This window comes from Rhinocladiella mackenziei, assembly GCF_000835555.1.
Source record: "Rhinocladiella mackenziei CBS 650.93 unplaced genomic scaffold supercont1.2, whole genome shotgun sequence".
NCBI classification, from domain to species: domain Eukaryota; kingdom Fungi; phylum Ascomycota; class Eurotiomycetes; order Chaetothyriales; family Herpotrichiellaceae; genus Rhinocladiella; species Rhinocladiella mackenziei.
Genome location: NW_013550603.1, coordinates 2,694,406 through 2,708,665, shown reverse-complemented (window position 1 = coordinate 2,708,665; position 14,260 = coordinate 2,694,406). Strand labels below are relative to the sequence as shown.

General features: G+C 50.9%; 4 protein-coding genes and 1 non-coding gene across 5 annotated transcripts; 3 read left to right on the top strand and 2 right to left on the bottom strand.

The window, feature by feature from the left end:
- Positions 1 to 2,418: 2,418 nt before the first annotated feature.
- Positions 2,419 to 4,089, top strand: Z518_02762 (uncharacterized protein; the record flags this gene model as incomplete). Its single annotated transcript, XM_013419788.1, has 1 exon — positions 2,419 to 4,089. One exon carries the CDS (start codon positions 2,419 to 2,421, stop codon positions 4,087 to 4,089), a length of 1,671 nt encoding a protein of 556 aa, XP_013275242.1.
- A 542-nt stretch (positions 4,090 to 4,631) lies between these two features.
- Positions 4,632 to 5,835, top strand: Z518_02761 (DNA repair protein rhp51; the record flags this gene model as incomplete). The annotated part of the gene is made up of 4 exons (XM_013419787.1): positions 4,632 to 4,724; positions 4,774 to 4,853; positions 4,905 to 4,972; positions 5,027 to 5,835. The coding sequence occupies 4 exons, from the start codon at positions 4,632 to 4,634 to the stop codon at positions 5,833 to 5,835; spliced, it is 1,050 nt and encodes a 349-aa protein (XP_013275241.1).
- An 887-nt stretch (positions 5,836 to 6,722) lies between these two features.
- Z518_02760 (uncharacterized protein) lies at positions 6,723 to 9,094 on the top strand (the record flags this gene model as incomplete). Its single annotated transcript, XM_013419786.1, has 4 exons — positions 6,723 to 6,729; positions 6,785 to 7,312; positions 7,369 to 8,955; positions 9,036 to 9,094. The coding sequence occupies 4 exons, from the start codon at positions 6,723 to 6,725 to the stop codon at positions 9,092 to 9,094; spliced, it is 2,181 nt and encodes a 726-aa protein (XP_013275240.1).
- A 1,421-nt stretch (positions 9,095 to 10,515) lies between these two features.
- Positions 10,516 to 11,543, bottom strand: Z518_02759 (uncharacterized protein; the record flags this gene model as incomplete). The annotated part of the gene is made up of 2 exons (XM_013419785.1): positions 10,516 to 11,329; positions 11,416 to 11,543. The coding sequence occupies 2 exons, from the start codon at positions 11,541 to 11,543 to the stop codon at positions 10,516 to 10,518; spliced, it is 942 nt and encodes a 313-aa protein (XP_013275239.1).
- A 1,807-nt stretch (positions 11,544 to 13,350) lies between these two features.
- Z518_02758 lies at positions 13,351 to 13,466 on the bottom strand. The gene has a single exon (XR_001230608.1). It is a non-coding gene; the product is annotated as a 5S ribosomal RNA (ribosomal RNA).
- Between the last annotated feature and the right edge of the window lie 794 nt (positions 13,467 to 14,260).

Genomic DNA, 14,260 nt, shown 5'->3' with positions numbered 1-14,260 from the left:
TGCTCCACCCGCACTCTCATACCTGTCACTCCGTTGACTGTGTTTGGTTTTTTTTTTTTTTATTTGATATTTCTTCCAACTTCCAGGTTCGATTTAGGAGGGGGGAAATTGGTCGCAACATCTCCAATTCTCCAGAGTAAAAGAGACGACGTCCGAGGATGATTTACTAGGGCACCTTCTTGAATGACCGTCGGAAGTGGCCAGACCAAACCCGACTTTCCAAGGCCCGGGCCCAAGCCAACGGAGAGAAGCTAAAGGCTAAAGAGGGTGCCTGGAGATTGTGGGTTCGCCTTGACAGTAGCCTCCACCCAAAGGATGTCCACAGGCTCAAGAAGCCCCTTGTCAAAGTCTAAGGGACACTTGAACTGCGCGGAACCAAGGCATCCTTCCGGGGAATGCCACTTCCCCGTCGACCGGCGCGAACAGGAGCAAGCCCTTTGATGCCACAATGCGATCCACGGGTCAAGGGTCCCTTGAACATGCCCTGGTGCAACAACTGTTTGACTTTTTCTCTTGAAAATGACAGCTTTCCTGTTCAGTGGTCATGATTCTTGAGACTCAGGAAAAAGGGCGTCGGCGCTGGTCCTCGTGTTCTCAATAATGCTGCTAGGCTCGTCTAGGCAGTGAGATCCCCTTCTTGTCGAATTTGGGGTGTTCCCCGGGGGGGAGAAACCAGGGGGGCCGAGCTCTCCGAGCCTTTTTTGTACGCCTTTTGTTCGAACTCGAATTTCTGGAACCTTGCGGCTGAGGAGGCTTGTTTCGAAAGATTTTAATCAGAAGTGGCACCAAGGCACTCAACCCTCGCCCAGGGTTCCGACGTTATCACTCCATCACTCGTGACGCCCGGGAAAATCCTCACATGAGGCGAGATATGGAGCCCGAAACTAACGAGGGCTGGCACATTCAACGGACTGAGAAATCTATCTGAAATCAAAAGACTGGTCAATCATCACCGTGCCCATGCCCCCGGCTGTGACTATTCCACTTTGTGACAATCTTTGTCCTTTATCCCACTTATCTCGTCACTTCCTCCCACACCACACCTCTCTTCATCATGCATGCTGCGGTAGCGCACGATGTCAAGCAGGACGGGGCTCGCTTGACTTCTCCTCCCTTCCCCCTTCGATGACGGCTCACACAATCGACGTGCCTTCTCTGTGCCTGCACCAGCACCGCAAGCCATCTGCACGCCGGACCTCCACCGCTTTGTCGCTCAGCTGACCCAAAATTATACTGTGTCGACCCGTACCCTCACCTTTCCCCCCCGCTCTCCCCCCTGCTTGTTACCGCTCCTGGACGACTTGGTAACGCCCTTGCCAGCCCACTCGCCGCATTCGCCGCACCAGCACCCCTCAAAACCATGTCGACTTTGTCCGTGGACCCTGTGGGCTCATCGAATGCTAGTCCAACAAGATGCTCTGAAGCGAGGCTGACTGCCTCGGGTCGGCAGAGTGGCGAGGTGACACAGCGCACGCTGTGTTCGCCGCTCTTCTTTCGCTCATCCCTCCCAAGTCGCTCGCCTTGCAGAGCTCCTAGCCCGCAGCCCGCGATAGAGATATCGAGATCCAAATGGTCCGGCTTGGCCGTGGTTCTACATATCCCCTACCCTAAGAATTCCCACTTTTCCACCATCACGAGCTCACACGTCACGCACCTCTCTGGAATGGGCAGCGCTAAGTAATAATAGCCAGCCACATGGGTCTTGCTACACAGAGGCAAAGGGGCACGTACAGTACTGTAATAATCGACATCTTCAAAACCCATTGAGATCAAACGTATTCTCGCATACGCGGCGGAAAGGCAACCAGTTCTTCACCCTTCATCTACGACCGGCGACCCTCAGTTTGTCCCCAGGTCTTCTAGGTTATCTTTCGTCTATTTAGTTACCTCTATCCTGCTCTTCTGTCCGGCTGGGTTATTCAATTGCAGTGTGGCTTTCGAACGAACCCATCTTTGCCTTGTTCAAGTTGTGGGGTCTTCTCATATTGGACGAGCAAGCAGCCTGCTGACATCTGATTGGATTGCCCTTCACACTGACCGACTCAACCCGTTTTTTGGGCGTCTATATATTCAAAAGCAGTATACCACAATAGAACGCTTCCCTCAACTTCATCTTGTCCCAGTTGGTGGTGACTGAAACGCACTCTCCTTTCCACCGGCGTTGGTGAGTGTCACCACGTGAAGCAACAAAAAGATATCACGGCCTCAAGATCTGTGCCGGTGACGACTAGGCAGTGACACCGCTCAGACGCCATATATGACCCATTCTCCAGCCATGCTGGTGTTCCATCGCAATGCTCATGCACCATTCTGGCCAAATTCTATAGATCAACAGAGCAACTGGTCGCCTGAAATTGATCTTGACTCTCCCAATTGTTCTGGACTTGGTAAACACCATCCTCAAGAGCCTGTTCGCCAATGACTGATCCTGCCAAAGAACAAAATATCGTTGGAAGCGACCCAATGTCTGCCTTGTCGAGCGAGTCTGTTTCATCAGTCAGTCCCAGCAGCCCACCGCATTCGATAATATCGTCGAATCCCTCCGAGGATCAGGATGATCAAACGCGAATTCAACCAGTTCAACATAACGGATTTGTCGTTGACTCCGGGCCAAACGCTCTGCATCTCGACGCCGAAGTCGATGGAGATGTCGGACGACATGGCCCGGGCGGCCCAGAACACATCATTCACATATCAAGCATTGAACGTTGTATGCCTCGATCGTACATTCGCATTTGCTTGGCATATCGCTTGCCAGACCCAGATATGCTCCCCGAGGTGGAGAAGAAACTGAACAGCTTTATTAGGAGAACGATTGATGCGAAGCCGTACCTGTGCGGCTACGTGGTGGCGGTCCGAGAGCCGGGGAACCGGGTTGGTGCAATCGAAGTACGCTTCTCCGACAGAGACTTTGTGGAATTTCCCCGAGTCAACTTCCGCCGCCTCACACATGCAGAGGTCCCATATAGTTACGATGATCTCGACCGGATGGGCTTACCTCCGAGCATCATCAAGCCCGAACTCATTTCCGCATTGGCCGAATCTGCTGACGAAGATCGAGCTCCCGTGTTTCGTGTCCAAGCAAATCTGGTGGAAGGAGGTCTCATTGTCTCCGTCTACTTACACCATTGCATCTCCGATGGCACCGGAATTGGCATGTTGATATCAGGCAGTGTGCTGAAGGACGAATTCACTTTTGACCGTCCCGTCGATGCCGACGGCCATGACATGCCAGGTCTTTCGTCGAGACTGCACGCATATGCCAACCGCAAGAGTGTCGTCAGAGAGGCGCTCTCGTACATTCCCGAAAATCTGGTCTATGATCGACAGCTGAAGTGCAAGAGCACCAGTGCGGCATCTCCGGTGAATCATCCCACCAGGCCTCGTGGACGTGGCTGCGTCGTCGCCTTCTCCTTGGAAAAGCTGGCGGAGGTCAAGAGATCGTTGGAATGTCATGCTGATGGTAATTTCATGACACCGAATGACGTTCTCCTGGCATTGCTCTGGCACCACATGACCAGGGCCCGGGCGCCGTCGCTGTTGCAAAGCAGCCAGATCACTCACTCCAAGCTGCTCATCCCCATCAACATCCGAAACAAGCTTGGAGAACCGCTTCCGGAGTCCTATTTCGGTGCTGCCATTGATTTTGCCGCCTGTGAGCAGCCAATCCCGCCTCTGGCGAACGCGAGTACTCCTCAAATCGTGCAAACGGCCATGGCGATACGTAAAGCCATCAACAGTGTCGACGAGCCGTATATTCGGCAAGCCATCGCTCTGGCAAAATACGCAGGACCCGACCGTGATGTTCGAGACTTGCAAGCGAGCAACATGGATCGAGCCAACGGAGCCGACATGTACGTAACAAGCTGGGAGAAGTTGAAGTGCTATGAGACCACATTCGACATGGATCTGGGGCCACCCGACTGGGTGCGTAAACCATGGTCGAAAGACCCTGGTTCGTGCATCGTGCTTCCGTACGACGACCGAAAGGAATTCATCGAAGTCGTCATTCAAATGACAGAAATCGATATGGAACGATTACTGGACGATTGCGAATTCATGCAATATGTTGTCAGAGTCATAGACTAAACGATTGGGTTAGCCGGTTCGGGACATGGAAAGGAAAGAGATTGGAGCATCCTGGGCTGATGGTGCCAGTTTACCGGGTTGGACAAGGAAAAGCGTATCATGAATTATCAAGTTTGCAATGGGTCGTTGAAGGGCAGGAATGGAGTTCAAAATATCAAAGAATACCCCCTCCTTCCACCGATCTGAGGTCGAGGACTGACGATGGGGCTGTGTACCATTACTGTAGTGCATGGGCATTCAAAAGTTGAGAGGTAGTTCAAATTGCAGGCTGATATAATAAATTCCCCGTGAACGACTTGGAGGTATGGAAAAGGGGGGGGCCGGTTTCCATGTAATCACGTGAAAGCGTGTTTTTGGCTAAACCCGAAATGGTTGCTTCGTCGCGTTTTCTTTTGTCGCGTCGACGGAACGACCCATCCTCTTGTTGTACCACCACCTTTCTTACTCGGAACTGCCTGTCTTCGACCGATTTGAACTCCCAGTCCGCTCATCGCTTTTCAGACCATTGTTTCCGTCCCCAGATCCCTCACTTGTAGATCATCATGACCCAAATGGAGAGTGTCGACACCCAGCAAGATGACTACGACGACATGCCGGGTGGCCCTGGAGCTCCCATTCCCGTCTCCCAGCTCGTGGTGAGTAAAGGAGCACACTCTTGCGCGTGGGGTGTATTGATGTCTCTAGGGTGTCGCAGGTCTGACCGACCGAGATATCAAACTGGTGATCGAAGGTGGCTTCCATACTGTTGAATCCATCGCATACACGTGAGTGAATGAGCCGGTGGCCATGTCAACCAATTGAACTAACTGGCATAGACCACGTCGTCAACTGGAACAAATCAAAGGAATCTCAGAAGCAAAAGCATCGAAACTGTTGAACGAAGGTATGCTTCACGTGGCGCGGCGCACTCTCTCTCCCAACTGACCACCCCGTCTAGCGATGAAACTTGTCCCGATGGGCTTCACCACCGCTACGGAAATGCACGCCCGCCGAAGTGACCTCATCTCAATCACCACCGGCTCCAAAAATCTCGACCGGTTACTCGGTGGCGGGATCGAAACGGGGTCCATTACCGAAATTTTCGGAGAGTTTCGAACTGGAAAGAGTCAGATCTGTCACACAATGGCGGTTACATGTCAATTGCCATTTGACATGGGCGGTGGTGAAGGCAAATGCTTATACATCGACACCGAAGGCACCTTTCGACCAGTGCGACTGCTGTCGGTGGCCAACCGATATGGTCTTGAAGGCGAAGAGGTCCTTGACAATGTCGCCTACGCTCGAGCGTACAACTCGGAACATCAGCTGCAACTCCTCCAACAAGCATCCCAGATGATGTGCGAGACACGATTCTCATTGCTCATTGTTGATTCGGCCACCTCACTCTACCGAACCGACTATAACGGAAGAGGAGAGCTGTCATCACGACAGTCACACATGGCGAAATTCCTGCGCACATTGCAGAGACTAGCGGACGAGTTTGGCATCGCGGTTGTCATCACGAATCAAGTGGTTGCTCAAGTGGACGGTGGACCCAGCGCTATGTTCAATCCCGACCCGAAGAAACCTATTGGCGGCAATATCATCGCACATGCCAGCACGACCCGTCTAAGCTTGAAGAAGGGCCGAGGGGAGACTCGGATTTGCAAGATCTATGACAGTCCCTGTCTGCCAGAAAGCGACACCTTGTTTGCCATCTATGAACATGGAATCGGTGATCCTCAGCCCAAGGATGACAAGGAGTAAAAATGGAATGGGAAAGAGGATCAATGACGAGGGACTGAATATGGCTTTGATGGAACAATGACGTTTCTGGCGTGAGGCGTGGGCGCACGGGGCTAATTATCGATGCCAAGCAACAAAGTATATCGGTTAGAGTCACCACAGACCACCGTGTATGAGCTATGTTTGTGCTGGGTGATGATCTTTGTCTGGGCTTTATCTATTAGTTAGTATCAGGCCACGCAGGAAATTGACCGGACAATGGATCACCGAACACACGGCAACAAAAGTCGATGAGGTCAAGCATCGTGGCTGATGCACATCAAAGTGGCTGGAGCGAATAGGAGACTCAGTAAGAAACACTTCGCCAGCTGAAACCCAGTTATTTTTAATAGGGTTTCCGTCGAACCGACAGGTACTGTAGGTAGTCGGTACTTAGCCACACGTATTCGGGAGGAAGGGAGCTTTGGTACCCTGTACGGAGACTGCTCCTCCAATCCCCCCAAGTCCATGGTCCACGCGCAGAGTTGGAGCTTGGCGTCATCGTCATCCTCACGCAATGGGCTGAATTGACAGGACCATGCTCATCATCGCTGGCTATTGGCACCGTTCTCATGATCCCAGCCTCTCTCTCCCTCGCAACCATACTCCGTAATCTAGACGGATTAGAATTCAGGATCAGGAATAGGATCACTTGCTGGTCTTCTTTCTCTCTTTTTTCCTTTTTTTTTTTTTTTTCACCTTTTTGGCCCCAACCGTTGGTTCCCCCCCCCGGACCTTTCCAAAGCAACGCGCTCCTTTCTTCATTTTCGCCTGCACCTGAGCCTATTGTCACTGATATTTGTCTAAACAAAGGCACCAACAGTAAATCTCACTGTCGGGAAAAGCCCTGCGGACTGAAATATCTTTAAATGGAAGGTAGTGTTTGGCCATGGCGCAGTCTATCCATCCTGGGCCCTAACACGGAAACCAGGTCAACGAGATGGTACGGCTGCGTCAACGGAGAACCAGCGAGTCTCCGAAACTCGAGATGGCTACGGCACCGGTCCCGACGTTAGCAACTCCCACAGCTCCGAGTTTGAAATCCTCTGCGGTCCTCTTCTCAACTATCAGCGCATGAGCGAGGAGGGTTCAGAAGTCTTCTGGCATGGTTCCGTTCTCATTGTTACAAAACTGGGTCAAAAGGTTCCGAGCCTTGAGTTGAAGTCATTGGGAGCGTTGAATCCAAGCGCCAATGTCAAGTTCCCTCAGGCACAGCTCGTTGGAGGCCTGAAGCTATTCTCAGATCCGGACAAAACCTTTTGGCGATTTAGTCTGCGGGTCCCCTTGGTTGAGGCGGAGGCAAAATGGCAATACTCCATAGCCAACATGCGGTTCCTCTCGGATGTCAGCAAGGCAGCGTCAAGACAATTTGTCGTTCCCTCCTCCACTGAATCAATGCGGATAATGTTTCATTCTTGCAATGGGTTCTCTGTGGGAACGGACGAGGACTTTTGGTCAGGTCGGTGCTATTTCCGTGGCATTGAACGGGCCGAACCAGCTAACATGTGATGCTAGGTCCGGCATTGTGGAACGACGTGTTGAGGACTCACCAACAACGTCCATTCCATGTCATGATTGGCGGAGGTGACCAAATCTACAATGATAGCGTCCGGGTCAAGGGGCCATTGAAAGAATGGACGACGATTTCCAATCCCAGAAAGAGAAGAGAATACCCCTTCGGCGAGGACCTCCGCGGTCGATGCGACAAGTATTACTTTGAGAACTACGTTCGATGGTACAGCACCGAGCCTTTCGCGACGGCCAACTCTCAAATTCCTCAGATCAATATTTGGGATGATCACGACATCATCGATGGATTTGGCTCCTACACTGACCATTTCATGAGATGTGCAGTGTTCCGTGGTCTTGGTGGGGTCAGCTTCAAGTACTATTGTTTATTCCAGCACCATACAGCTCCGCCGGTGTCCACGTTTACGACAGACACACCGCGGACGATGGAGGCCGGTGCAGATGGGACTGCGGGTCCCGACCCTCGCCAGCTCAAGGACACCTATGTATACAAGAGACCGGCAGATGATCCCAGCTGGATTGTCGGTAAGCGACCAGGTCCGTACGTAGAGGAAAAGTCGAGGAACCTTTACATGCGCCTGGGCAAACGTATTGCCTTTTGCGGGATTGATGCACGAACGGAACGAACGAGAAAACAGGTCAATTACCCGGATACGTATGACTTGATTTTCGAGAGGCTAGAAAAAGAGTTCAAGGCAGCACGTGGACAAATCAGGCATCTCATCCTCCTTTTGGGTGTCCCCATTGCCTACCCGCGATTGGCATGGCTGGAAAACATTCTGACTTCGCCCCTAATTGCCCCCGTGCGTTTGCTCAACAAGCGGTTTGGCTTCGCAGGAGGTTTCTTCAACTCGTTTGATGGTTCGGTCGATTTGTTGGATGATCTTGATGACCACTACACGGCACGTCATCACAAGACCGAGCGCAGAGAACTTATCATCCGTCTCCAAAAATTCGCCGCTGCATATTCAGTCCGGGTGACTATCCTTGGTGGCGACGTGCATCTCGCCGCATTAGGCCGTTTCTACTCCAATCCGGCCAACAACGTGGATCCACTGGAGGACCCACGCTACATGGCCAACGTTGTTTCCTCGGCCATTACGAACAAACCCCCTCCAAAGGCTGTGGCGAATTTGTTGGCAAGACGCAACAAGATTCATCATCTGAAAGACGGAAACACTGACGAGACTCTATTGGACATGTTCGATAAACAGCCCGGCGGTCAAATGAAGAGTGCGGATTGGAATCACTGCACCATGCCTAGTCGAAACTATGCCTGCATTACGGAGATTTCAGACATTGAGGTTGGAGCAAATGCGGAGCAGCCTACGAATGGGATCAATGGCACCGCGCATATGAACACGACGGGGAAGGCCGGTAAATCTCGTCCTGACACAAGTACCGATGGGCATAGTCCACTTCATGTCGGTGAAGAAGGTGCTGGTACCCAGCATCCCGCCGCAAATGGTATCAGTAGTGAAGGAGCTCTCAAAGGTGGCTTGAATGTCGCTATCAGAGTCGAGATTAACAATCGCGATCGTGAGGGGCACACGGAAGGTTATGGAATGAGCAGTAAGTATCTAAATCATTTTCTACGTCTTGCAGAGATTCCGCTTTGTGGTCGGAAGACCGCTAACAATCTTGATGCAAAGTCCCCAAACTTACAGTTGCTGCACCCAAGGCAGCGCCAACTGCTCCCGTTGCGGCCTAATTGATTTCCTCTCGGATTTGATAGTGGATGGTCATCAGACTTGTACGGTGTCTCTCTTCTCCCAGGGGATGGCATGCAGTCCTCGATTCATACGACATTTTTGACTCGAGTGATGTCGATCTTGAACGATCTTGATCAAGCGCAGGAGCAAGAGTTGCTACACCCACCTGCGAAAAAGGGCAGGGGGAAACAAAGGATATGATATGTATCCCGCAAAAAGCGGTTCTAGTAATGGTTCTCGGTCTGTGTTTTTTTTTTTATCGTTGTTTGACGTTCTTCAATTCGACATGGTGCTGGGGTCCCTTTACCTTTCGTGCTGAAGGGGTCAGAGTCCTGTGCTGTATTGTCTGTCCTAATTAGTTTTACCCGTTGAAATCCAACCCAACCTGGCCCTCTCTACCTTTCCAGGCCGGTGGGCTAGTTAGTGGCTGAAGACCAAAGGTCAAGAAGATAATTCATGATTTATAATCCATAGTACCTAGACCTGAATATGCTCGAGTCCTGAATATTTCGTCTTGTCTCCGTTTCCGTCCCAATGTAATACTTGACCTGCGAAAAAGTTACGATTCACCCTGTCGTACTGGTATCCAAATCCACTGATGGTTATAATTATGTCACTGAGAAAGGGATGTAAACATGCGGAAGCGGTGTGTCTCTCTCAATGTCGTGATCAATTCGGTCCCTGCGTGCTCGTTGAATCTGCTCCCTACCTTGATACGTGGAGAAATTGGTGATTGGAAATGAGAGCCATACATCACATTGGTATACCAGCATACATTTGTTCGCATACACACACGCATACATATATATGACATTGTACCAGTAGCACATAGGCGAGACTAGTAGATGAGTGCCAGTCTATTTATTTATGCTCTCTATCTAGCACTCAATGTTCCGTCCTTTCTGACTGCTAGCATGATCCATCTCTCCACATCCAAGTCAAGTTCATTTCCATCTCCTAGCATCTTCCGGGGTTTCTCATCTCGCTCTCTCCGCCTCTTATCCCTCTCCAATACTGTCTCTATACACTTACACTGTTCACGACGCAAGTGTTTCAGCTAACGAAACGATCGTAAATGCGAGGCCACGAAAAATGCAGCATTCATCTAGGATTCAACTCAGCTCTCAATAAGTCGGAGGAAGATGGGGTTTGCCCAACGCTCAACATGAAAACTTCGAGAAGCTCAACTGTTCCTTTTGTTTCTGTGCCATTCCTCCAAAGAAGGGGGAGGACGTCCCTTATCGTAGTCATCATATGCCATACACCACCACCACACCACCTGCTTAACTCCAGTGACATTCAATCAGGGACTCTGCCATATCGAGTGACTCGACGTAGGGGAAAAAAAAAGAGTAAGGTGCCGAAATGTGACAGGAAAAGGACAGTGACTGAGACTGACGACAGATGCATTGGGTAAGTGTCATACTCTCGACTCGTACATATAATTTAAGGTGTTGCTCCTCTTCAGTCCCATGCCATTGCCATAGTAATTGTCACGATTACCGGGTACACCGGGGCCGACGGGCCCAGGAGGTAGTCGTGGGCCGGTGTCAGGCGCCCCCTTATTCTCCTCCTCGTTCATCCTCTGTCCACCTTGCGCCTGCTTGTTCGCGAATTCCTCCTCGGGCCTGAACAGTCGGGGTCCACTGATATTCAAGTTGTTCAGCTCGATGACCGTACCATTTGTGAAACCGGGCATTTTGAAATCTCCGCCTCTGCTGGGTCCACCGAAATCAATGCCTGCACCGGCTTGTCGGAATGCCTCCCGTTGTACTCGGTTTGCGCGCATGTACTCGCGGCGTGCGCACTCGATGAGCAAAATTGCCATCGCTACCATCACCCATTGCATGAAGTCTTTGACTGTTGCCAGTGTGCCGAGCATGTCGGCAAGCCCGGGCTTGCCGGTGTCTTTGAAGCGGGACTGGGGGCACCAGCGTGGAACTCGGCCTTGAGTCCCGGCGAGGATGGGGGCAAGTTCGCACGATGTGCATAATATTGCTTGGATGAGCCAGGCGAGGAGATGCACCACTCCCACGGCTAGGATGAAGAATGTTGTGCTCACCGTACGTTCTGGATCGTAGGGTTTCTCGCGTGACTTGGCCGATGTAGGTATTGAGTCCCGAGCGTTGGGATACGGTGGAACAGGGAGCCCTTTGAATTGTAAAGCAGCCAAGTGAGAAGTTGTGTAGAGGAGCGAGAGCAATGGAATGGTGCCGATATAGAAGACTAATGGACTGTGTATTTCCTTGTCAGTATTTCGCTTGGAACAGCTCTCTTCGAGAGGCCAAAGAGCAATTATAGTTCATATAGGGGATCTTACAGCCAACTTCCCGATGCTACCGTCATTACCTTTGACCATGCTGCATATTTGGATGCGGCTATGAGGAGAAAGATCGCTAGAACAAGTGAAAGAATGAGCAGGATCACTTGTGCTGCTCGGGTCTGCATTTTCCGGTACCGGAAAGGACGAGGTTCAACTGCTTTGACTTTTGAGATGTTGATCTTCTGGATGTCACTGTTGAATTGTTGACCGGATCTGGGATCGGGACTGGATCCAATCTGATAATTGACCAAAAACTGGGGCGGATGTTTGTTCACTCTCGATGCAACTGGTCTTGATTTTAATGCTCGGACCCAAGATTGATGAACGAGCGGCGGTGTCTGTTTACACTGCAAAAGGAGAAAGACCAACCAAGGTCCATCCAAATAAGGTACGTGAATGAGTCAAAGAAGGTTGACCCGACTAGATTCTACCAAAAGAATAGAAAGGCAAGGTAAGGTAAAATAGCGTCCAGCGCTCAGCGCCAGCGCCGCGGTCTCAAAGAAAGAGAGAGAGGAAAACCAAGAAAAAGGCAAGAAAAGAGAATGGATCTGGTCAGTCCAGCTTGGTATATGAAAGATCAACCCGAGTACAAGGGAAAAGAGAAGACCCGCCTTGAGGGGGGAAAAGGGAAGGAAAAGAAAGAAGTTAGATTTGAGAGATTGGCGAAGAGTTTACCAAAAACAGGGCCTTAGGGTCTAGGGTTGGATCGCGACAGTGAGATGAGAGAACCAAACGGGATAGTACGAACGCGGGTGGCAAGATTTCCGGAGTATTCTTTTCCTAGTCAGTCTAGATCAAAGTTACAAAAACCCTCCTTACGGTCCTTGTCGGGCGGCAGACCAGGCACGCTCGTATCGTGTGGTGATTCCGGAGAAACGGCCATGTCTCTCTAACCGTTTATGACGTGAGGGCAAGACAGGCGCTAACCACTGGTCTCAAGGGGATGGCATGATTGCGGCGTAGCCCAGGAGACAAGACCACGATGTATTTGTTTAGGGCGAGAGGTTGAGCCCCGTTGTCTCCTGTAGCAGGTTATGGCACGCGAGGTGGATGAATTGGGTGTGAAGGACGAGGCGCCAGATCTGGGGCCGGTCGATCGATGGGTCAAGACAGTTCATGTGGCAGATGGAGCGGAGGAGCTTTATCGCTTCGGAGCAGGTTCGCGATCTTGGGAAATGGTGTGAGCCTGAGGCGCCGGACTGGTCAGTTTGCACGATGGGACAGTCGTTGTGAGACTGTAGTTGCGGCAGAAGTTGAATTTGAGACGGTAATATTTTTGCTGGTTCTCCTGTGGTGACCGGGGAGCCAACGAGGAGGTTTGAATCTGTTGCAGACGTGAGACACAAGGCTAGTCCGTTTAGGGGGGAAGACGCGGTCACGTGAAATAAAATATCTCACGTGATAATACGTCGCACGTGATCAGGCCGAAGCCCAATCAAGGCATTTGCTCAAAGCAACACAGGATCGGATGCCCAGATATCCGAATAACCTTGTTCTTTGCTCCATCTAGAGAGAAGGGAGCCCCTTATCTAGGGCTCATGATCAACAGACTTGGGCATGCGGAGGTAAGAAGAAAAGTTTCGTCTCTCAAGCGGGCTGTTTCCTGGTCTCTCCTTGTCAAACACAGCTAGGATATTGACGAGGGCCGACCTAATGTCTGGGATTGTCTGTCGTAAATTCAACTCTGCTGTCTGTTTAAATTCGATGATGTAGTAAGACATATGGCAGCCCAAGATTCTCCTTTCGATGATTGTTACTTCGGGTTTAACTGGGGCATGCCAAGTGGCATCTATAACTTATATGGTTAAGCGCCTAAATCTAAGCATTGTCGATCCCCTTTAGGCGCAGTCTCTCTGTATAGCTTACTTACAGTAAAGTCTTGCTATTTTCTTACCGCCACCACACCTTACCCACAAGGGAAATCCCACAAAAAACAATCGACAGCCAGGATTCCCAAATGGTCACCCACTTTGGTACTAACTGACCGGCATCTGGCTTAAGTACGGCTGAGCGGACGGGAAGCCCTGGTTTCCAGATCCTTTGGCCGATTGCGGAAGAAGTATTGGCAAAAGTTGTATATATGTCATATCCAAGGTGCGAATACTGGTTGATTAGATCAAATCATGGACTTCCAAATCATATACACAGAGAAAGAGATGGCGGGGTTATCCTCCGCCCGCCTTGAGCAACATCTGGGTAACACCGACGTGAACGTCGAACTAGGATTGGAAAGATTTGAAGTAGTACTCCCTCCTCCGGGGTGGTGTATAAATTACTAGACAGCGAGTAGCTGGCGACGAGGATACTGGACTGGGGTATGAGGATATAGAAGTAGCTCCGGCCACAATGTGCATCGAAAGTTTGAAGAAGACATTTTGTGATGCTTGTCATCTCCATGCACTTCTCCTTGGATTTCTTCCTGATTTCTTCCAAACCTTTCGGGATCCGGAGCTGATGGGGTTGGTTTTGATCCGTCTTCATCGCTGGCTTCGGATTCAGTAGCGACGGGCTGAGACGGAGCAGTAGGTGGCAGGATTGTCCAATTCCACATCGCCAAGCGGAAATGGTCCCCAACCGACAGAGCAAGACCATGCTCAGGGGAAAAGGCTTACGCCAAAATCCATCGTAGTCGGATCAGGAATATACTTCGGATCGTCAACCTGAAACTGATTAGGCAACGAGCTATACCGCGCCACATATCGTTCATCCATCCTTTGAAATGCGTCCAAGTTTTCAACCGCATCCAGGGTCGCGAAATCTGCAAACACACCAGGGCTTGAATGTCGCGCGTGATTGCTCGCACATGTCGTTGTAGAGGACTTGCGGAGGGGAGGTCGATTGG